Source organism: Quercus lobata, chromosome 11 (genome assembly GCF_001633185.2).
Source record: "Quercus lobata isolate SW786 chromosome 11, ValleyOak3.0 Primary Assembly, whole genome shotgun sequence".
NCBI lineage: Eukaryota > Viridiplantae > Streptophyta > Magnoliopsida > Fagales > Fagaceae > Quercus > Quercus lobata.
Window position 1 is genome coordinate 52,465,400 of NC_044914.1, and position 24,710 is coordinate 52,490,109.

General features: G+C 34.6%; 1 protein-coding gene across 1 annotated transcript; it reads left to right on the top strand.

The window, feature by feature from the left end:
• Positions 1–11,745: 11,745 nt before the first annotated feature.
• LOC115968685 (tetracycline resistance protein, class H-like) lies at positions 11,746–20,521 on the top strand. Its single transcript, XM_031088160.1, has 14 exons — positions 11,746–12,214; positions 13,898–14,009; positions 15,279–15,391; positions 16,165–16,287; positions 16,396–16,598; positions 17,826–17,901; positions 18,341–18,427; positions 18,577–18,657; positions 18,988–19,020; positions 19,268–19,321; positions 19,399–19,440; positions 19,640–19,718; positions 19,825–19,895; positions 20,205–20,521. The coding sequence occupies exons 1-14, from the start codon at positions 12,050–12,052 to the stop codon at positions 20,286–20,288; spliced, it is 1,323 nt and encodes a 440-aa protein (XP_030944020.1). The 5' UTR covers positions 11,746–12,049; the 3' UTR covers positions 20,289–20,521.
• The last annotated feature ends 4,189 nt before the right edge of the window (positions 20,522–24,710 follow it).

The following is a 24,710-nucleotide window of genomic DNA, read 5'->3' on the forward strand; positions in this document are numbered from 1 at the left end:
AGAAAAAAAAAAAAAAAAAATTCAGAAAGCAGACGCAAACGTGAATGCGGACACGCAAATCAAACGGACTCATAGTGTAAGGTTCCTGTAAATGTGAATGTGTAGGAGTCAAATTTTCAATCTTACAAGTATACAACTAGTGAGTAATAGGACTCCTTAGATGTATCTCTCTAACTTGTCAAGTATTGTTCTTCTTGGCTAAAACATGCACGTCGAGCAATTATAATTCCAATAAAATTAAAATGGCTAAAATTTATTCAATTAAGTATTAACATCCATTAATCTGTTTATTTAAAAAAACATCCATCAATTTAACTAGAAAAATTTTGCACATTAATCTTTGCTTCTTATTTCTTTGCAATACAAGCCCATGGCCTAATCATGAGACTGGACGCTTGGGCCTATATATGTAGGTCGAGCTGTAGTCATTGGAAGGACAATGGCCCAAACTTGACCATTTTCCTGAGAATTGAGCCCAGACAATCCAGTAACATATCAGTATTGGGAAATATATCATCTGAAAGAGAGAGCTTTTTTCTTTAAGAAAGATCTGAAAGAGAAAGCTAGCTGTGCAAATAGATAGGTATACACGTTTACTAGTATATAACAACAAAAAATGCCAATTAAAGCTAGCTATGCATTAGTGAAGTTATCGTATTTTTCTATCCAAATCAAGTCAGAAATTTGACATTTGTTTAGTTCTCCTAAAATTTCTATGTACGTGTCCTGTATATATATATGAATTTCTTGTCTAAAAAACAATATGTGCTCGTTTGGTACAATTTATTTTTTAGCTTTCGAAAATGGATTGTTTTATAAAAAGATTGTGTTTCAAAAAAAGTGACGTTTAGAAAATCTGTACTTTGATGAGGGTGGGTTCAAACAAGTTATTTCTTTTTCTTTTTCTTTTATTTTTATTTTTTTGAGATCAAACAAGTTATTTCTAAATTTATCAACATTCTGTTCCATATATAAAAAAGGGCAAGAAGGTTGATCCGGTAATTAAGTAAATGAAACAAATGGCTCAAGGGAAATTCTTACCTAATCCTGGACTAAAAGGTCACCTTGCTGACCTTATAGTCCTAGCCAATAGAAAAACACCACATCATTAAAAATGAATGACATCAACCTAACTGCCATGTCATACCAACACTCCCACCCATTTTGACACTGTTAGTCCTATCGTTAAACATATCCTGAGGAAATTCAAAATTTCATTTGAGAAGTGGCGGGGTCGACAAAAATTTTTGCTTTCAAAATCTATTCCAATTTCCAATTTCATCATTTTGGAACTCTCTTTGTTGGATTTCCACCCCCTCTCTCTCTCTCTCTCTCACTCACACGGATTTCCCTGTTCATCATCACCACCGTTTGATTGCCCTTTCCTTCCACCAATTTGATTAAATTGGTTTTCTATAAATTTTTTCCTCATATAAACAACGGAATACACAATAGTTTTCGAAATAATGAGAGGTTAACAATCACAATTTTTTTAATTTCTTTTTTGTTGTTCTTGATCATTCCTTATAAATCCTAGGCTTAGCCTAATTAAGAAATTAGTGCAATTTTTTTTTCTTTCATTTATTCAGATATTGACATTTTTACTACTGAAATTGTAGGTTGTCAACTTGTCATGGTCTAAAATAAGCATGAGATGAGAGATATAGGTGTAAGAGGGGTTATACAGACTTGCTTTAGCCTAGAGTTCAGGTCCTTGTTGAACCAAAAAAGAAAAAGAAAGAAAGATGGAGCTCAACCATTGGAGTTCTAGCAATACCTACTGAAAAAATGAAATTGGTGGAATGTTCACCCATCATCCACTATGTTCCACCCAGGAAAAGGTGATGGTCAATTCAGTAAGGCATGCTTAATTGTTAGGTAACAAAATATACCTTATATTTGGTTTGCTTTTTTTTTTTTTTTTAGTAAAAATTAAAGTGCCTTTTGCTTGGACTCAGCAATCAATTGCCAACTTTTGTATTTAGAGATTGACCAGTTAAGGTAGGTGTCTTTCTTTCTCCTCTCCGTAGGAGCTCTCTTTCTCACCTAGGGTGAGTCTTCCTTACCTGCACAAGGGCGGGAACCATGGACTTCAATTTTATAGAGAGGCTTCAAAAAATCTCTTTGACAGCGAAGGAGGAGGGAGCTATAGAGGTTTGGGTGCACCACCGTAAACAAGCTCTCAACGAATGTTTGCTGAGCCTAATGGGTCACTTCCTATCCGACAAACCCCCCAACCTCAGAGCAGCAAAAAACCTTTTACGCTCAGTATGGAGTTTAGGGAATGACCTGAAGATCGTGAAGGTGGGAGACAATCTGCTCCAATTTAAGTTCTCACTTAATAGTCAACTGAGATGGGTCATTGATAATGGCCCGTGGTGTTTTGATAACCAACTACTGATGTTGCGACGATGGGAGAAGGGGATGACAGCGACTAACATTACATTCCCCAAGATACAACTATAGGTACAAGTATGGGGACTACCTTTTGATCTAATGAACAAAGAGGCAGGGTTGGAGATCGATAGGAGCTTGGAGAGAGGCATTGAATGTGGATGCTAAAGCCATCACCTCGAAATAGGCACAGTTCCTTCGGGTTAGAGTGGACATACCGATGGAAAAACCGTTGTGAAGGGGAGCTTCGATGATCAACCTGGAAAGAGAGAAGGTGTAGGTGGCCTTTAAGTACGAGAGAATTGTGGGCCTATGCTACTCGTGTGGTCGACTAGGGCACGAGGTGAAAACATGCCTCCATCGTGGCTCAGCTAGTAACGTGAGTGAAGATAACAACCTCCCTTACGGTGACTAGCTGAGAGCGGGGACGAAGCGACGTGAGGATGAACCGCGGATCAACATGGCCGGTCAGGCGAGGGACCATAAACACGGCGGTAATGGTACACTTGGTGGGACGCATCCAAACTTGGGAAACCCTAGTGGGCAGTTGCCGCGCGTGAGAAAACCATTCCAGATATTAAGGATGAGATTGGGTAAACCAATGCAATATCAGGGAGACCAGAACAAACTGATTTGGAGGCACAATCATAGGAGGGTGGACTAATGCAATGTAACGTACTCAACATAGAAGGAAAAGTGGCTAGTACAATTAATATGGCACCTCCATTAACTTCAGCCCATATTTATGGAAAGATAGGGCACGTGCATGAAACGATTGATGGGACCAGTGGGGATGGTGGAGACAAAAATACAAGTGGCTAACGTGGGTAACCATGCTACCCTTACTACTAAGCAACCAACTTGGACTAGGATGAGTAGACCACAGGCCTATGAAGATATGGATAAGCAGCGTGGGCAAAGACAAATAGTGGGCCTAAAAAGGGATTTTGATGAAAGCAACGTGACCTTAGAACCAGAAAGTTTAAGGAATGGAAAAAGGACCAAACCTAGCAAACCAAACTTACCAACAGCGGAGGCTGTGGTGCAACCCCGCCGACCATAATGATCATTATAAGCTAGAACTGCCGGGAGTTTGGGAACAAATGAGTAGTGGACATACTCACTAATTTGGTGAGAAGTAAATGACCCACCATTTTGTTCCTTATGGAGACAAAGCGGTCCATCTTAGAAATGCGAAAACTTTGCTATGATCTAAATTTTCAAACAATTTTGGTTGTCCCGTGTGACGGCTAAAGTGGAGGTTTGGGTTTATTTTGGAAGGCAGAGTGTGACCATCACATTCAAACGTTCTCTCCTAACCATAGTGGTGCCTACATCTTGTCTGCAGATAAACCACCTTGGAGGTTAACAGGGTTCTATAGAAGATTGGAAAGACATAGAAAGCATGAATCGTGGAGAATCCTTAAACACTTGCATGCCAGAGCCTCTCTACCCTGGGTTTGCCTAGGGGACTACAATGAAATACTGCACTCTGAGGAACAGCAAGGGGGTACCCTAAAACCCTTGGCTCCCATGCTAGCCTTTAAGGAGACCCTGTTGCATTGTAGCTTGGAGGACCTAGGTTACCATGGATATCCATTCACATGGCGCAATGGCCGATCGGGTGAAGCTTTCGTCAAGGTAAGGTTGGATAGGGTTTGTGCTTCCATGGAATGGCAGGGACATTTCCCATCGGCAAAAGTCTCGCACTTGCAGGTATCGTACTTTGACCATAACCCTATTCTATCAGATACTTAATGCTGTGCTCAACATGCAAAGGCGAGACGTAAGCGGCTCTATCTATTTAAGGAGAGATGGGCGGCACACCAAGGATGTGAGGAAGTGATCAGAGAAGCGTGGAACTACCACCTAACCAATGGAAGCCCTATGTTTAAACTATTTGAGAAGATAAAGCGATGCCGTATGAAGCTGGTGACATGGAGCTAAGAGGTGTTTGGTAACACTAGAATTTGCTTGGAGGATAAACAAGCTACACTCAAGACGTTGTCCACCACTGGATACAAAACCAACCTAGCATAGATTAACTACTTAAGAGATGAAATAAATACTTCGCTACACTAGGAAGAGGTGTTCTGGAGGCAGCGGTCTAGAGCAATATGGCTTCCCACAGGCGATAAAAACAGGAAGTTCTTCCATAAACGGGCTAACCAGCAACGAAAAAAAAATCAAACAGACGGACTGATGGATAGGAACAGGATTTGGAGAACAGATGAGTAGAGCGTTGGGTTGATAGCAGCAAAGTATTTTAACATCTTTGCTACGTCCAATCCGAGGAATATGGGGGAGGTTTTAAATGCGGTGGACAAAGTAGTGAAGGAGGAAATGAACCAGGCTCTCCTCAGACCTTTTGTAGGCGACGAGGTTTGGCAAGTCTTGTTCCAAATGCACCCATTGAAGTCACCAAGTCTAGACGGTATATCTCCGTTCTTCTTTCAGAAATGTTGGCACGTAGTAGGTGGAGATGTAACGAAGGCGGTGCTATTGGTGTTAAACTCAGGCCATGTACTAATAACCAAGATGAACTTCACCTATATCTTGTTTATCTCGAAAAAGAAAGACCCCCAATCCATGATGAATTATCGCCCTATCAGCCTCAGTAATGTGGTCAATAGGATGGTATCAAAGGTGTTAGCAAATAGAATGAAAGGCATCCTACTGAACATTATTTCAAATGCACAAAGTGCGTTCGTCCCTGACAGGCTTATCACTGACAACATCGCAGTGGCTTACGAGATGCTGCATAGGCTGAGAAACAGAAGACAAGGGAAGGTGGGTCATATGGCAATTAAGCTAGACATCAGTAAAGCTTATGATCGAGTGGAGTGGGAGTTCTTGTGGAACATAATGTTGAAGATGGGCTTCTCGGCCATGTGGGTAGACCTAGCTATGCAAGGCGTGTTGTCGTCAAGCTACTCAGTGCTAATCAATGGTGAACCCCATGACTTTATCTCCCCATCTCGAGGTATTAAACAGGGCGACCCGTTGTCACCCTACATGTTCCTATTTTGTGTGGACAACCTATCAGCGCTACTACGTAAAGCCATTGAAGCAAAACAGGTCTAGGGAATCAACTCCTGCCGCAATGGTGTAAACATTTCACACCTCCTTTTCGCCGACGATAGCCTTTTATTTTGTCCAACCACCGCACTGGAGTGCACCAACCTTTTGACCATTCTGTTTACGTATGAGCACGCCTCAGGCCAAGCTATTAACCGGTAGAAAACAGCCCTGTTCTTCAACCCTAATACCACACCCGTAGTGAGGGAGGAAATACGTAGAATGTTTGATGCCTAGGTTGTGACAAAATTTGAAAAATATTTGGGACTACCGATGGTGGGATGCAAGAACAAAGTGAGTACCTTCAAAGACCTTAGGGAAAGGATTGCTAAGCGAGTCACCAGGTGGAAGGAAAAGTTCATCTCGAAAGCAAGAAGGGAGGTCTTGATCAAAACCGTAGCACAAGCGATACCAACATACTCAATGAGTTTATTCCAACTGCCTAAAACACTTTGCAACGATATCAACTCTATTATGGAAAAATACTAGTGGGGGCAAACGAGCAACGAGAATAAAATACACTAGATGAACTAGAAGCGATTGTGTAATCTAAAGAAGAGTGGTGGTATAGGCTTCCGAGACATCCACACCTTTAACCTGGCAATGCTGGCAAAACAGGTGTAAAGGCTAATTAGTCAACAAACCTCGTTGTTCTTTCGAGTTTATAAAGCAAGGTATTTCCCTAATGGCTCTTTCTTGGATGCTGGCTTGATGAGTAACCCGTCTTATGTGTGGCGAAGCCTTCTAAAAGCTAAAGATATCATACTAGCAGGGTCGAAGTGGAAAGTGGGAAATAGGGACCAAATACACATTTTTTATCACCAATGGTTACCAAGACCCTCGTGCCTCTGTAGAGAAGGACCTGGACCAATGAAAGTAAGGGAGCTGATAGACGTGGAAACGAGGCAGTGGGATAGAGCTAAGTTAGCCTACTTGTTCGAACCCCACACATGCGCTAATATCCTACACCTACCTTTGCCAAATATATGGTCAAATGATGTGCTAGTGTGGAAGGAGAACAAATCCAACTCGTTCTCAGTTAAATTGGCGTACTCAATAGCATTGAGTATTCTACATCCCTCAACAGGTAATCACTCAAACGCTGGTACGAATGAAAAACTATGGAAAAAAGTATGGTCCCTCAACGTCCTACCAAAAGTGCATACCTTCCTATGGAGAGCGTGCTCGAATATCCTACCCACCCTTGAAGAGAACACAGATAGACTCGATATGCACTGTGTGTAACTAGTAGTGTGAAACGGGGGTGCACATCCTTTGGGAGTGCACTTTCGCATGCAATGTATGGGCTTTAGTAAAAGGTAAAATTCAGAAGAGCTCTGCTGCTGCCTCAAACTTTTTCATGTTAACTCGAACCATGATGCAATGTCTGACTTGGGATGAGTTGGAGCAGTAAGGCATGATAACGTGGGCTATATGAAACACACGTAATAAGCAATTGTTTGAGGACATACAAACTCAACCAGAAGCTATTCTACATAGTGCAAAATCTCTCCTACATGAATACCAAACCCTGATGGCCGACTAAAGGACATGATTACTTTGGTTTTGGAAGCCTTTTCCTAATTATGCCTTCAATCTTGTATTTATATCTCATCAGGATTGTAGTATTTTATATTTTAGTAGTGACTAGCTTGTCCTTGTCTTGAAGCCTAGGTAGATGTAGGCCTGTATGGCCCAGGACCCATTTTTATACTTTTGTACTTTGCCTTTATTTAATGCAATTCTACCTTCTTCAATCAAAAATTGCCAACTTTTTTTTCACTTATTTTCTTAAAATAAAAAATAAAATATTACACAGAGCAACTCTCTGTTACCAAATAGTAATGAGTTTTATTAATTAAATTCATGATATGATCCATCATTTAGGTGAAAGGAGAGGCCAAGTTTTCAAAGAATTGAATAATTTATTATTGATTTAGACTTAATCAAGTAAGCCTATTTAAATTCTCTTAAAAATATAGTAAGTCTATTTAAAGGGTAGTTATTTAGTACTCATGTAGTAGCTATTCTTCATTCTCACATGAATGGTGAATTCCTTTAATCAAATTTATGATAAGACCCACTATTCATGCAGGAAGAGGGAATACCATTCGAGGAGTATTGAATCATTTTCTTGATTTAAATTAGATTCACTAGGCTTTATGAAAGTTTGAGTTTAATCAAGAGTTGTGTCAAAAATAACCCAGCACTAAACTCATGAGTTGTGTAAAAATAAAAAAATAAAAAAACAAAACAAAACAAAACAAACACCAGCAACAATAAGAAAAATTATGTTACAACATTCATCCAACAATTGCATAACAACAATGCTAATTTGAAAAAAAAAAAATTATATATATATATATATATATCTAAAAGTTTGAGCATAATATTTATTGTTACTATGTTCCTGTTGAGCCACATTATCCATCTAATTCCACCCATTTTTTTCTTATTTTTGACTCTTATTCTTCTTATAAATTTTGTACCTTACTATTACACTTCCTCCAACCTTTTACATTCCCTTTTACCTTTTCATCTCTCCACTACTCTCAATCTTAATGTCACTCTTCCTCTATTCATTCACCTTAATGTGTTTGAGTTTGGTGAGAGAGCGTAATTAAGTGTGTGGGTGTGTGTTTAATACTTAGTTAGTTTTTCTCAAAAAAAAAAAAAAAAAATCATCCATTTATTTTGGTTCTTCTTATCCCCATCCTAATACTATAAATTTGTTATTCTTTCTTCCATTCTATAGATATTTTCCCACCCAAAAAGGTTATTACTCTCTCTCTCTCTCTCTCTCTCTCTCTCTCTCTCTATCATGGTTTTTTTGTGAATTTATTTATTTTTTGTCTCTCTATTTTAGGTTGATGAATTTATGTGTTCTTTAGAACTCTACTTTAGGTTAATGCAATTTGGTTTTGTGTTTTTTAAGTTATTATCTTTTTAATTTTCTTTGATTGTAAAATGTTACCCAATTGTATATAACAATAGTATATAAGAATATAATATTATTTTATTATATAGCATTTCTTGGATAATTTGGTGTTCGAGTCATGACTATATCTTTTATTTTGACTCTTCTTCTTCTTCTTATCTTATTTTCTATATCTCTCCCATAAAAAGTGATTACTCTCTCTCTCTCTCTCTCTCTCTATATATATATATATATAATCTATTCTTTCTTGCAAATCTATTTTAGGTTGATGAATCATTGTATTTTTCTATAACACTATTTTGGATTAATACAATTAGGTGGTGTGCTTTTTTAGTTTTCCATCACAAGTCTTCTATCTCTTTCTTATAATTTTTGTTTGACATAATATTTAGTTATTTTGGAAGTGAAAATTTGAATATATATATCAAAATACAATATGACTATGTATTTGAATGTGCCTGTCAATTATTTGAGTAATATCAAGTGTATCTTTGTGATAAGTTTGGATTATCATAATAATCTCTTTTAAAATAATATATATATATATATATATATATATATATATATCTAAAAACTGAAGCGTAGCATTTATTTTTGCTATTGTCCTGCTGAGCCACATCATCCACCTAATTCCACCTATTTTTCTCTTATTTTTGACTCTTCTTATTCTTATTAATTTTGTACCTTACCGTTACACTTCTCCTAACCTTTCACATTTCCTTTTACCTTTTCATCTCTTCACTACTCTCAATCTTTCACATTCCCTTTTACTTTTTCATCTCTTCACTACTCTCAACCTTAATTAATGTCACTCTTCCTCCATTCATTCATCTTCCTTTTATTTTGGCTCTTCTTATCCCCATCCTATTACTATAAATTTGTTATTCTTTTTTCCATTCTATAGATATTTTCCCACACAAAAAAGGTAATCACTCTCTCTCTCATGGTTTTTTTTTTTGTGAATTTATTTATTTTTTGTCTCTCTATTTTAGGTTGATGAATATAAATGTTCTTTAGAGCTATACTTTAGGTTGATGCAATTTGGTTTTGTGTTTTTTAAATTATTATCTTTTTTTTTTTCTTTGATTGTTAAATGTTACCCAATTGTATATAATAATAATGTATAAGAACACAATGTTATTTTATTATATAGCATTGCTTGGATAATTTAGTGTTTGAGTCATGACTATATCTTTTATTTTGACTCTTCTTCTTATTCTCATCTTATTTTCTATGTCTCTCCCATAAAAGATGATTACTCTCTCTCTCTCTCTCTCTCTCTCTCTCTCTCTCTCTCTCTCTCTCTCTCTCTCTCTCTCTCTCTCTCTCTCTATACACACACACACACACACACACACACATAATCTATTCTTTATTGCAAATCTATTTTAGGTTGATGAATCATTGTATTTTTCAATAACACTATTTTGGATTAATACAATTAGGTGGTGTGTTTTTTTAGTTTTCCATCACAAGTCTTCTCTCTCCCTCTTATAGATTTTGTTTGACATAATACTTAGTTATTTTGGAAGTGAGAATTTGAATTTATATCAAAATACAATATGGCTATGTATTTGAATGTGTCTATCAACTATTTGAGCAATATCTAGTGTACCTTTGTGATAAGTTTTGATTATCATGATAATCTCTTTTAAGATAATGAGAAATTTGAATAACACATATGAAACTTAAACAATTTAGTTGTCCAAAAAAAGAGAGGAAAATTTAACGTACCATAACATAATTTAGAAAAATATGAATCACCTAAAAAAGAAATAATATCAATCAAACAAATCTAAATAATAAAATAATGATATATTTTTGAGATAGATAAATGAAAAATAATTTTAGAAATTTTTTAATTTTATGGGAGAACAAATTATTTTCCACAAAATTTAGAGAAAAAATTATATATTATATGGTTATACCATTACTACAAAAATTATTTATTCTCATACATCGCGTGGGTTTACGACTAGTAGAGATAATCATTAAACACATGAGCTAATTTAATAGCGTATTACTAAAGTTTCCTTAAATTAAGTTCAATAAGCAAGCCTAATTTGAAATTGGTTCTGTTATAGCTTATGAAACATTTAGAGCATTAGCATTGAAGAATACTAATGTCATATCTAAGGCCTTTTTGGCATCTCATAGCTAAAAAATATTTGCATCAAAAAATGGTATACCTAACTATTGCAAAATTTTTTGTAATAATGCTATAGTACAATTCTAAACTTGTACTGTAGCACTATGCTAAAAAAAAAAATATATATATATATATATATATTTTATTCCACCCCTTAGCTGAAAAAAAGTGATGATGTGAAAGAAATAATAAAGAAAGATTAAAAAAAATAATATTTTAATGAAAAGTAAAATAATAGAGTTTTTGGATGTAAGATGTATTGTAACATGGTATGGTATAATTGATAAAGTAACTTTTTGAGATGGTAAAATAGGATAGAGTAGCATTCTTCAATGCTGATGCTCTAATGGTCCTGACTTGTGCGTCTCTGTTAAAATTCTACTTCTCCCTCCCTTACTGTTTAGCTTCTTTTTTTTTTTTTTTTTAAATTGAAAAAAAAAAAAAAACAGTAATAAATATCCATCAAACAACCACATCATCAATAATACAAAGCAACAATAGAGATAATCATGACACAAATTAAGCTAATTTATTAGCATAAGGCCAAAACATATAAATATAAATCCAAATCCATCACTCTAACCTTTATCACTAGTCACTAAACAGTAGCAACATCTTAATTATTTGAAAGCTTACTTGAGTATTTATCACGCCTAACTACCAACTAGACACCTCCCATTTCTTTTATAGCCTTTTCCTTTGGTAATGGAGAAGATATTTTGTATTTTAATTATGTCCTTAAACCACTTGCTACAAATCTTTCATGAGCCATTGAGCCTAATCGATTCACTATCTTTTTGCTTTGCAGGATCAAAAGTTTGAGCAAAAATTAGGATAGAGTATCTGCTGCACCTAGAGTTTTAAACAATTAATTAAATGCATTATATGTCAACAAAGATAGGTTGTGGTCTTAATTATTTTTAGTATAGTATTTGTCAAGAATAAGATGATAGAATTTTCAATCTTGAATCTATGCTTAATTGAGTTATATTATTGATAATTGTGCTGAAATAGCTTTATAACAAAGCCAACATGCATGTGCCCCCCACTCACACACTCTTTAATGTTTGTCCAGGTGTTGCTCTTGTCGATACTATACCAAAGTTGAATTCAGTCCATTTAACTTTACGCCCACCTATAAAATGTTAGATAACTCTTTCACTTCTCTTAGTCATCAATCATAACATCGGTCGGTTAAAAATTACACAGAAAAAGACCTGGAATCTAACTTCTTTCCTTCTCTCTCTCTCTCTCTCTCTCTCTCACACACACACACGCTAACACTCACTCTTAGACACACAAAAAATCTTCTTTGTTAAGTAAAGAAGTAATTTAGGCAAAGAAGTTAAAGCAAGAAAAAGACGCAACATTCTTTTCTTGAGTGAAGAATTGCTCTTTATTAAGTTTTTTCTTAGAGGACATGTACTATACTACTAGCTAGCTAACTATCAAGCTTTTCTGTAGAGAGAGAGAGAGAGAGAGAGAGAGAGATGGAGAACTTAACATCTTTGATCCACCTCTTTGTGACAATTTTCCTATCAGGCTTTGCAAATTTCATGGGGGTTCCTGCCATTACTGATGTAACCATGTTGGCACTTTGCCCTGGTCAAGATGAGTGCTCGCTAGCCATTTACCTCACTGGTTTTCAACAAGCGGTATGTATATATTGTTTGGTTTTCCCCTTTTTCCTTGTCTATGAATCTTTGTTCTCCTTCATGCCCTTTATTCTTTTTATACAATTTCTTTATTTGGATAATGGATATACAACTTTGTTCAAAATTTCTCATAAATTTCAGAGCATGTTTGAGTTTCTTTCAGACTGCACAAACTCCCTTGCCTAGTTTTGATAGAAAGTTATATTATATTCCATGTCTTTGCATGGTTTTTTGAGAAATGTCATGAGAATTCTACAAGGAATTAAAACAACTAATTGGAGTGTTTTACAGTTTTGATCATCTTTGTTCTATAATTAATTATAACTCTTTTCAACCGTTGCTTCTTCTTTTTTCTTTTTCTTTTTCCTTTTATGTATTTACCATATTTCAGATGGTTCCAAAGATGTATCTTAACGTGCCGGGTGTAATAAGGTTTAAACGTGAACACGTCGACATATTATGCCTTGATTGTCTGTATTCCCAACCTAAAATTCAAACCTACCATCTTGGCTATTCATAGCCATCCAAATATACCTTGTATGTATATGATCTTTTTCTTTTCCTCGAAGTTTCCCAAGTAGATAGTGATCGAATGCTATTGCTACCTACTACTCCTAGCTAGCTACTACTCTATATGTACCTGTCCAAGCTGACACATTTGGCTGCAACTGTTATATTGGAAAGATACTTTTAAAAATATATATATTATTACTATTATTAATAAATTGTGTGTAAGATTGGTGTTTAAAACAAAGTGTAAAGGTTTACGTAATGATTTGTTTGTATATGAGGAGGATATATATGCATGTTAATCAAGTATAATTAACGTATAAAAGAGCGCTTGGTTTGTTTTTTGGACACTAAAAATTTATTGTAGTTGGGAAAAGACTTCCAGGGAGTGTGAATCCAACATCGTACATTCATTTCACAACATGAAAGTGTGTGTTCCCCATTGTTACTAGATATTTGTATATAGGCGTGGGATATGGAATCTCTCTTTTACGTAATGGTGGGAAGAATATATTAATAAGTGGACCATATATCTTCCTTTTTAATGGACAACAAGCCAAAGAGTTTACAGTGTTTTGAAGTACTGGGAAGACTTTTATAGCGCATTACTTTTACAGTTGACAAGGATCACAAATCTTATCAACATCACCAACAGTATTAATACCAAAATCCTATTCCTATGGGATCATCTATATATGTAGATAATGGATTAATTGGGGCTGTTTATATGTATATTTTTCATCATTATGTTCTATCTAAAATCATTCACTTTATCATTGTGTAGCATCCCTAATTAATACTGTATGTCTTTATCTTTACTAATGTTACATTTTTGCTCACAGTAGGTATTCATTAACTAAGCTATATATACAAATACAAACTTAACCATATTTTAAACCTCCCCTATTAAAAAAAATATATGATCTTCGATATTTAGAAGGGTTATAATGGTTGGACTATGATTTGAACGGTTCCTTGCTTTTTTAGTATAAACAGATTTTTAAAATTAAAAAAACCGCATTTATGAGAAGTTTACGGTTAACTGAGTCAGATTGTATAGTCCAATTTGGGTCTGCAAACCATGTTATAATCGATTTAGTTATTGAATTGATTTTTTTTTTTTTTTTTGGGAGGTGCAAATTTTGATTAAAAAACTTATCCAATGTGAATCAGATCATAGGATTGGGAGCAATGATAATTACACCGCTAATTGGGAATCTATCGGACGAGTATGGTAGAAAAGCCTTGCTCACTCTCCCCATGACTGTCTCCATTATTCCACTAGGTACGCAATGTTTCCTTTGCTTAATACTTTTTTTTTTCTTTGTTTGAGAAAGACCTTTGCTTAGTACTTAATTGTCGGTAAGTGCGCTTTTTTTGGTCCTATAGAATTATATGAGTCGATTAGCTTTTAGAGGCATGGTGTCCCATCCATGAGTGCTTTCATTGGTTTCACGGATTATGGCATCACTTCACAAATTATATATGGGTGCATGATATGACTTTTTACACACACACACCCAAAAAAAAAAAAAAAAACTTAGATCAATTGGTCACTTTCAGGTCTAAGTTTTAACTTTTGGTGGGCCATCGGAGGAAATGTTATACATTGAGTTGTATGTAATTAGAAGTGTGTAGTCTAGTCTCTAAATAATTAAAGTGTGAAGTCTTAATCAAGAGTAATGATATTTCAACAAAGTTGAGTCCAACGTTTAGGTACCACTTATATTATGTAATTGCTCAACCCCACTTATACCATGTTCCTGCCTTTTTTATTGGAAGATGAGCCTTGTATTTGAACCTTGTTTTTAACAAAATTGAGAAAAGTCTTGTATGTTTCTGTGTCAATGGTATCGTCTCTAATTTTTATGTAGGCCTTTAGCCAAGTTAGAGATAAATATTATAGATACAACTACAAGTAAATACAAATTTAAGTGTAGTAGAACAAATATTAATGCTATAAACACAATTCTTTTTTTTTAGAAAAATAAACGTAGTTTTCTTAAAACTGCTAACTTCACAATTATTGAGTTGGTTACCAGTAAGTAATAAAGAAAAAATAATAAATTGTTCAATGTTAACTGTGTTCATTACTTGTAATAAATCAATTTAGCAATTATAAACTTTATCATTAAAAAAAGTTGCCTCCTCTCCAAAACGGGTATTGGGCCCAAAACTTCTTCTCAAATAAAATTAAAAAAAGTATTGGGCCCAAAGTTGGCCTGCAATTACTTTCCCTTTCTCTTTCCCACAAGGCTTACAAATTCCTTGGTTGATTTACTTATGAGAAAATCTAGTATCACAACTTATCTTAACAATTTTTAGCCACAATTATGATGTGGAACAGTTAAAGTTGTGGAGGAAAAATGGCGGGTTTATAATATGTAAATTATATAGACAATTACTCACAATTTGCTACATCAAATTTGTGGTAAAAAGTTATGAAATAGTGTGCGGCCTTAAATGCTGTTTACTTAAAAAGGTGATTGACTTATCGTTGCCTTTTACGTGTTCTGCAGTGATACTAACGAAGTAGGAAAATGAATTTTTGCAGCAATATTAGCATACAGCATGGAGACCAACTTCTTTTATGCATACTTCGTGATCAGGAGTCTCACTGCCATGGTTTCCGAAGGCAGCATCAATTGCCTTGCTCTAGCTTACGTGGTAAATTATCTCTATCTCTCAAAGGCAGTACCCTAAGCTAACTAATTACTTGATACTATTTTTTTGCTAATTAGATGTCAAGCTCTACTTGTTCTGTCAAGTTGTTCTAGTGGCTGGGCCTGGGTAGTAAACCTTGAGTTAAGTCTTTATACTTGGGAAAAATATGAGCTAAGATAGCACAAAAGGTAAAAGGGCAGTGGATTAAACACCATTACAAATATTAAAGCTTACCATGTTAACTATTCTGTGGGAGAAAGCAAGATAAGATACCAAATGACCAGCTTTTTGATGAGTCAAATTATTGGATTCTGAAACTCATATATATATATTGGATTATGTAACTTCTTTATTGAAGCATTCTCATGAGAGCTATAATGGATAAAGTTGATAACTGCATGGGACTGCCAAAGCTCTCCAGCATTTGAAAACAGGGCCGGATACAAATATATGCTTTGTTCTTTCAAACCCCACCCCTAAAAAAAGGAAAACAAAATGTAAAATGATAGTGCATGAGTGTATCCAATTTGAAAATTGATTTATTTCATGGTTTAGATTAAATATATGAATTTAAAGATGTATTCAGTGTCGTTACTGAAGTATCATTTGAAATTTTAAATAATGTGGCCTATGACCGTTAATAAAAAGGGGGAAAAAATAATGGTGAAGTTGACTCTCTCCATTTCAAGATAGTGGACCAATGCATGAATTTATATTGGGGCGGAGTAAATCTTCAGGTGTGTATGGTTAAACCGGTTAAGTTTATTTCTTCTCAGGCAGATAAAATTTCAGTTGTAAATCGTGCATCAGCATTTGGAATTCTAGGAGGGATAGCTTCAGCTGCATTTGTATGTGGAACCTTAGCAGCTCGTTTTCTCTCCACTACTTCTACATTTCAGGTTATCCCTAGCTATCTGTCTATAAGTTCTCCTCTGAATCAGTTTTTTATGCGTAGCTACCAGATTGGTTATGATTTGTAATTAATCCTTCTTCTTTTTTTAATCCAGGTTTCGGCATTCATGTCAATCCTTGCAGTTGTTTACATGAGAATTTTTCTTAAGGAAAGCTTACCCAATGGGGATGATATAAGGCAGCCAATCTTGAAGGGAGAACAGGATGTTATTAGAAGTGATAGTGATTTGGAAAATAAAAGGCAAGTCTTTAAGAGGATTCCATCAGTGGGGGATCTGATTTTCTTGACAAAGAACAGGTGAGACTATGTATAATATCTCAACTTTTTTGTGTGTCTCAGAGCAATAATTCGAGTGTGAATTCCACAATTGTGTGGGATTCACACTCTATGAGAAAAAAGACGCATCTATCTAATGCATGAGATATATGATAAAGGCTTTTCTTGTTGTATCCGATAGGCTTATTGACTATTCAATTTGTGGCATATTCTATGGTGAAAGCGAGTCCGTTAACAACATTATTACATATTAATCCTCCAAATTAAAGTCAGTACATCCAAGTTCATTACTGTAGAATAAACTTGTTAATTACTTAGAATATGCAAAGAAACCTAATGTTTTAAATGATTACATCTAGTTGAGAAATAGGGGGATTTCTGCCAATGCATTGATTTGTTGTTGAATGTCCTTTAGAATTGGGCTCACTCTCAGTGACAAGAAATAGTGGTGTAATATTTCTTCATCATGGCACCCTAATATTCAACAACAACAACAACAAGCCTTAATCCCAAATTTTTGGAGTTGGCTATAGATCCTCAACATACTAGTTAGAGTTAGCTACATGTATTCTATTCCTCCATTATATTATATTTAAAGCTATATTCTTTATTACTTCCTTAATTGATAAGTTCATTCTTATAACTTATTGGTGTTATTTTGACTATTCATCTACTTTCATTAACTCCCTCAACTTCGATCAACTTACTTTTTCTTGAAGGTGCATTAATCGCTCTCCTTTGAACATGACCAAACTATATTAAGCCATTCTCTCTCAATTTTTTCATTAATTGGAGCTACCTCTATCTTTAAGCTGATTTTCTCATTTCAAATCCTATTTTTTTTGTATTTTTCCACTTATCCATCTTAACATTCTCATTTCAGCTACACTTAACATTATTAATCTGTTGCTTCTTAATAACCCAACATTTGGTATCATAGAATAAATTATTAGGATCATCTACTCTGATATCATAATATATTACACTTGTTCCAAAAACTATCTATTAAAAAAATAATGAATTTAGTTACTTAACCATTATTGTAACAAAAAATGACCAGTTCAAAGTCACTTCAGACATACTAGCTAGCCAGGTGATCTTTTTGTTGAAAACTATTGACTGAGCTATTCTATCTATTAATGCCAAATGTTAGTCTAATTACTACAGGCGCAATTTTTTTAAAGCACCTTTATTACTTACCGATTTCCTCTTTCTTACATGGTGCTAAATTGTAACCTCATGTTGCAGTGTGCCATTTTCACAAGCAGCACTAATTTCATTCTTCAATAGCCTTGCAGAGGGTGGGCTGCTAGCTTCGCTATTGGTACAGTTCTTTGTTAATTTCAAAGTAGGCATTCATAGTAGTGAGATAAGGAGCATAATATTTTTGGTTATCTTTTTACCTAATATGCATGGTGAGTGCAGAAGCTAAGATTGTTAAAAATTTAGAAATAATGCAATTAAACCTGAAAATCCAACTTTAAGAGAGAGGAGGAGGAGACGAAGAAGAAGAAGAAAGAAAGGCAAAGACTGTGGAGTTGTTCATTAATGGAGCTTATACAGTATGTCGCTGTTCAAAGATAAAGAGTAGAGAAGAGTTGAAAGATAAATTGAAATAAAGTAATTGGTTTGTCTAGAATATCATCCAATGTCACAAACCATTATGTACGAATACTATATTATTGTACACCTAACCTTTCTAGTGCATATCAAACATACTATCAATTAGTCACTACTAACATGGAAGCTCATGTACCATGCAGTACTTCTTAAAGGCCCGTTTCCACTTCAACAAAAACCAGTATGCTGATCTACTGCTAATTTTGGGGGTTGCAGGGACTTTTTCACAAGTATGTTTTACATTACTCTGTTCTAAATTCTGCTATCTCATTTGCTTCTTAATCTTTCAGTTTTTTCCATTAAATTTATTTCAAAAATACTCACTTCTCCTCTTTTGGGTTTCCATGAGTTTGATCTTGAAAACTTCTGAATGCTGCAGCTGCTTTTCATGCCCATGTTGGCACCTATAATTGGAGAGGAGAAGTTGCTTTCCATTGGCCTCTTAATGGGCTGTGCAAATGTATGTGCCTTTTTTCTCACCAGCTGATGTTTTCCAAGCAGCCTTTTATGTGTTTTTTTAAGTGCACGCTAGTTGGTATTCCTGGAGTATAACAATATGCTACTCCAAACCAATAAAAACTCCAAAAAAGTGAATTTCTTTAAGTTCTTCTCTGAAGTGAGACTGTAACCTGAAATGTTGAAGCATGTTAAAATATGACCTAAGTTTTTATTGGGTTGAAGTATCACGTCACCTTCTTTCTGGAAGTACCTAATAATTTTCCTAGCTAAATAGTGAGATTGTAACTGTTCATTAAGCATATAGTGCTGACAATTTCCTGATTTAATGCAGATGTTTGTCAACAGCATCGCATGGTCAGCTTGGGTAAAATTTCCTCAACCAACTTGCATGCTTCTTATCTCTTTGTTACTAAATCTGAATGACACACTGCATAATTTGGTGATAATTTATACATTTCTTTTTCCACTTAATTATTACCTAGATAAGGTAAGGCACTGGCGTAACATACTGTATACTAATGTTTTTGCACTTTCCTTCGGATATTGTGTATTTGCTTTCTATTTATATTTTGTTGAATATAGTTCTTATAACACATTTTTGATATATGCAGGTTCCTTATGCTGCTCCTGTGTTTTCAATCTTTACTATTTTAGTGCAACCAAGCGTATGTTCTCGACCTTTATCTTTGTAAAAGCTTCATTATGCTGGTTGAATCTTCATGAAATTAACTCACTCACACAGATTCGGAGCATTGCATCGAAGCAAGTTGGGCCTAATGAGCAGGTAGTTCTACAGAGGAGAGGTTTAATTCATAGTCGTGCTCAATGAAGTCTTTCAATATATTTCATGTTCACTTCTGTCCAAACTTGTTACCTACCTTGTTGCATCCAGAATTCCCCACCTTCATTCATCTTGCCTATCACAGAATTCTTCTTCTTCTTTTTTCTTCATTTACTAATCAAGTCAGGGACACTTATGACAGGGAAAGGCTCAAGGATGCATTTCAGGCATAAGTTCCTTTGCCAACATTATTTCTCCATTAATGTTTAGTCCTCTAACAGGTATGTGAAAGATTGAAGGAGGCAAAAGAAAACAAAAAACAGAAGAAACTTGTTATAGATAAATTGTAAAATTAATTCAAATTGACAACTCTTCCCATCTATCCAGCTTTATTCCTGTCTGAAGGAGCACCATTTAATTTCCCTGGTTTCAGCATTATGTGTGCCGGGTTTACCATGGTAAGAGCTTATACTTTTTGAGTAAATGCATAAACATGGTTATAATTAGAATCTTGATTGGAACAGAGTTAATTTATTAGATGGATCCAAAATGGGATTTTCTAAAAGAATGGTCATAATTATCGCTAGAAATTCTAGCACCAGTGACACAAAACTTACTTCAACAACTATGGTGTTGGGGCTTTGTTATGCATTCAATCTAACAAGATCAACCTCTAGATTGCTTATTTTCTTCATCATATATCATTCTAATTATTCCTTTGTTTACCACTAATGGATGTGCTTAACGAATCAAATACTGTTATGCAGGTGATTGCCTTCATTCAGAGTATTATGATAAAGGGAGTTCCTTCAAGTCACAAAACTGGCAATAACCACAGCCTGGAGGCCTAGTATATAGAACTTCAATGATCTATTCTAGCATAATAGAAATACCTCTTTCCTTCATTTTGCTCTAGGATGGATCATTTTCTTCCTAAACTCTCATAACCACAAAGAAAAAAAAGTAAGAAGAAAAGAAAATGAAAATAGATTGTGCTTTGAATTAGAAGTGATTATGCACTAATATAAATGTTCATGTACGTTTTTAGATCCCTTAACACAAGTTGTTTAACCTAGTTATTTAGTCAAGTGATTATTTAGATAAATTATTCAGATCTAAGTTAATACAATAGAATCATATCATGTAAATAATGCAGAAATATAAAGAACACAACGATATGGTAACTTAGGAAAACCAAACCGATAAAAAACCTAGGAATGATTTAACTTAGCTATTTTTAAGGTAAAACAAATCCACTATGAAATAATTGAAATTTTTACAATAGAACTTAGACCACTAACATCTTATTGCTACCTCATGTAGAAAACTTACTACCACAATCACGTGACAGCTTTGGGTTCACGGACTACTTCTTTCTTTGATCTACTACAACCAAAAGTTTTCCTACTTGTGACTTTGAGACTCCCTTCAAAGGTTTCAGATCTTCTTTAAAGTTCTTTATGCAACAACCGAAGAGATCATCAAGTTCTTGACATGAATCTTGAACTTGATAATTCTAAGTGTGTGTATGAAGGTAAAAACTTCTAGATTTCACCAAAGATTCAACACACAACTAACAAAAAAACTTCTAAAATGTAGTTAGGGTTTTTCCTTTTATAGTTGGAGTAAAACACAAAACCCTACGCGTCAAATAAGCTTGGGCTGAATTGGAATTTCTGCAGAAAAATAAATCTACACGTGGTTCGATCGATTGAGCCTTACAGATTTAGTCCAATAATTTTTGCAATCACTCAATTCCAATTTTACAAGTAAACACACTTTGAGCAAGTCTAAACTTAGATTCTATGTTTTGATCATGGTTTGCCAACACAATACAAATTGAAGTTCTAATACATTAGTTCCTAAAGTCTTAGAATCTAACAAACTCCCCTTTTGGCAATATGTGACAAAACACATCATAATAATAAATTGCTCAAAGTTACAAATGGCTCATTCAAATTTAAAATGCCCTAAACACAATTCAACCTAACTACTATCTATCAGTTGTTAAAGTAGATAACAGCTATGACTGAATTAACCTGTATATTCCTAAAACACTCAACAAACACATAAACGCATGTGTGGAAAATAGAAGTAAAACAAAATTGTGGAAAATAGAAGTAAAACAAAATTGAACTTCTTGTTTTCACAAAACATAAAATAAAAAACATATATCATGAACAACCTCATAAATATAAATCAATAATTGGTTGTACCATATGTGAAACAAGAAACAATAAAACAATTGAACACATAAAACAACTAAACACAAAGCATAATGTCTCCCCCTAACATATACAACCCATAAAAAAGAAATACATCAAAGACAAAAACAAATACATCAAAAAGAGCTCCGAGATACACTCTATAAACTCCAATTCTCCCCCTATCTTTGTGTTATGTACTCTCCCTTTTTTGTGACGAATTGCCAAAGGACAATCAAGAATCATCATCAAAAGGTGGAGTCGATGGAGTAAAAACTCTAGTACCCATCAAATCTGCTCATAAAGCTTGAAGCCCATTGAGCACATCCAACAAAATCCATGTGCCGCTTGAACGGTCATAACTGTATCCAGCATGCTCCGCAAGGATGAGTCGCTCGATGAAGAAGGTGGAGGATCCACAGCAGCTATAAGGTCTACATACTCCTCAGTAGTAGGGTCACCAGAAGTAGGAGGCCTAGATGCATCGCCTATAGAAGACTCGACTCTAGCCTGTTTAGAGTTAACTTTCAACTAAGCTGCTCTTTGCCTAAGAAATGTGGCACCTATAGGAGCTATGGTATGTACAGGCTCAGACACGGGAAAATCCTCTAAAGCTAGGTCCAACAAAATCCTATGTATAAAAACCAAAAAGAATAAACCATGGGATTTTGCACTACTCCTATGAACCACAACAAGAGAGCGAATTAAAAGATTGGGAAAACTCATAAGAGCATTGGTGATGAAAGCATACAAAAACACACATGAATTGTATGAAAGTGAGAGATAGGCCAAATACTATGACAAGAAATCTGAAAAAACAAATAGTTAAGCTCAATAAGCTCGTGGGAAGTAGCACTAGGATTAGTACCCCAACTAATGGCAATACCGGTGATAAGTGACATGATGTCATCAAGGTGAGGGGTCTTAGTGTATGGGTACACGGGCTACTGTACCAAAGGTACACCAAGAGTAGAGGCCACTAAAGTAGGAGTAATGACATACTCTTCGCCCTTTATTCAACTCCTCACATATTGAGTGTTGGATTCATCAGAGTGGACAAAGAGGTTCGAATAGAACTCTCTAATCAAAGCAACCAAAGGAGGATGCTGGACCTCTAAAAGTGGTAACCAACCCCAACGCTCAAAATTCCTATGTATCTTCGGATGAAGCTCATCTAAATTGACCTTACGCTCAGCCCAAATCAACCTAAAGATATTCAGCTTCTCATAGGTTTCTTGGTTTTTCAATGTTCTAAACCTGTCACTCTAGAACTCAGGAGTAGAAGGGGTGGTTGGCTCTAGTCTTCCTAACCATGATGCTAAGGGTTTAAAGAAAGGAAAAACAGAAACAAAGAAAGAAAACCAAGGGCAAACTACATTAGAGAGGGTTAATGCACAAAAATCTCAATAAATAACAATCTATATGATGCATGTAATGAATGCACATATGATATATGCTCTAATGCATTGAAATTTGTTCAATTATACATTATAGAACATCAATTGACTTGATCATAGATTTTTAGTCCAAAAACCCCAAATTTGAAAAACCTAATTTCAAAAATTCAACCAAATTGAATAATTAACCATTATACTAGTTAGAAAACATCATATAACGAATTAATCTATCAATAATACAAGTCAATTTTGCCAAATTAAGCCCAATTGAACAAAATCCCCAAATTCACAAAATTCCAAGTCCTAGAAATTTCAGTTGCTCTTAAAATAATAAATTAATCAAATTAATGCATAGGAATCATGTTAATAACATCTAAGAACGAAAACCCATTGAACAAAAGTGATTAAAAACAACTGAATTGATCTCAAATCCATAAAATGCTTTGTTTGAAATCTTCAATGAAAATGCATGAAACATGTGATTTTAATGAAAAAGAAAGGGCATAAAAGACTTACTGGTGCTTGAGGACAAAAACCTTGGATAGATTTATGGAAGAAAACGAAAAAAAATCTTAGATTGGATCGGTCGAAGAGAAAAAGTGAGAGAGAGTGTTTGAAATTTTTTGAAGATAAAGAAGAATACATGAGAAAACCTTTTTAAAACACTCAGCTTTCGAAATTCAATCGGTCGAAATTGAGCTTCGATCAATCGAGCATCAATCGAGCACCGATCGAACCAGGCAAATTCAAACCAAAATTTTAATCGCAATTTCGATTGGAAAAGCAATAACTTCAATTGATCGAAAATATAGAAAAGCGACATTTTTGAAAAATAGAGGATATTTTATGCAGAAACTACTCATATTTTATGAATGAAATGCATGAGTATGAGTTTAAAAGTTTTTCAAAAACACATGAATTCAACCCAGATCTTCCAAAAACAAGTTTTTCAACCTTTTTATCCCCAAAAACTCAAACATTAAACATATTTTGCATCAAAATCAAGGAACATATAATCTTGAATGGACAAAACAAATTCACACATAATATCTTGTACTAAGTTTAGTAAAGATTAACTTGTGTAGTCTGTGCAACTAGCAATAGCATGAGATACATGTGAGGTGATATGTAGATAGTAATCGATCACAATTTTTACAATATTCATCACATAAGTTTGAAAAAGATTATTATCTAAAGAGTTACATCATATAACTCTCACATCATATAACTCCCACGTCTCCTTGAAAACAAGCTTGCAATCATATAATTTTTTTTTTTTTTTTTTTTTGTTGGCCTTAAAATGTACACACCAATTTTATTTCATTGTGAAATTATTAGATTAACCAGATAATGTACACATCAATTTTATTTTATTGTATCATTTTATTATAGCCCAATAATGTACACACCAATTTTATTTCATTGTATCATCTTTATTATAGTCCAATAATATACACACCAATTTTAGTATTAATCCAAGGTGACACCTTATGTTATTTTTGTGCATGTGCTATACTTTCTCGGACACAAAATCTTATGATATGTATTAAGGTATTCAAGATTGGCAAGTAAATAGTGGTGAGATGGTTATTTATGCCTTTCTCATTAAGTTCTAGTCCTAACAGTCAAAAGCATGTGACTTCAAAATCAAGATTATGTGATCAAAATTATA

Excerpts from the sequence above, each read along its gene's own strand:
- LOC115968685 (XM_031088160.1), top strand. The coding sequence starts at position 12,050 with ATGGAGAACTTAACATCTTTGATCCACCTCTTTGTGACAATTTTCCTA. Across the intron at positions 18,428-18,576 it reads TTGCAGGGACTTTTTCACAA|CTGCTTTTCATGCCCATGTT; the intron begins GTATGTTTTACA and ends TGAATGCTGCAG. Across the intron at positions 19,896-20,204 it reads TGTGTGCCGGGTTTACCATG|GTGATTGCCTTCATTCAGAG; the intron begins GTAAGAGCTTAT and ends ACTGTTATGCAG.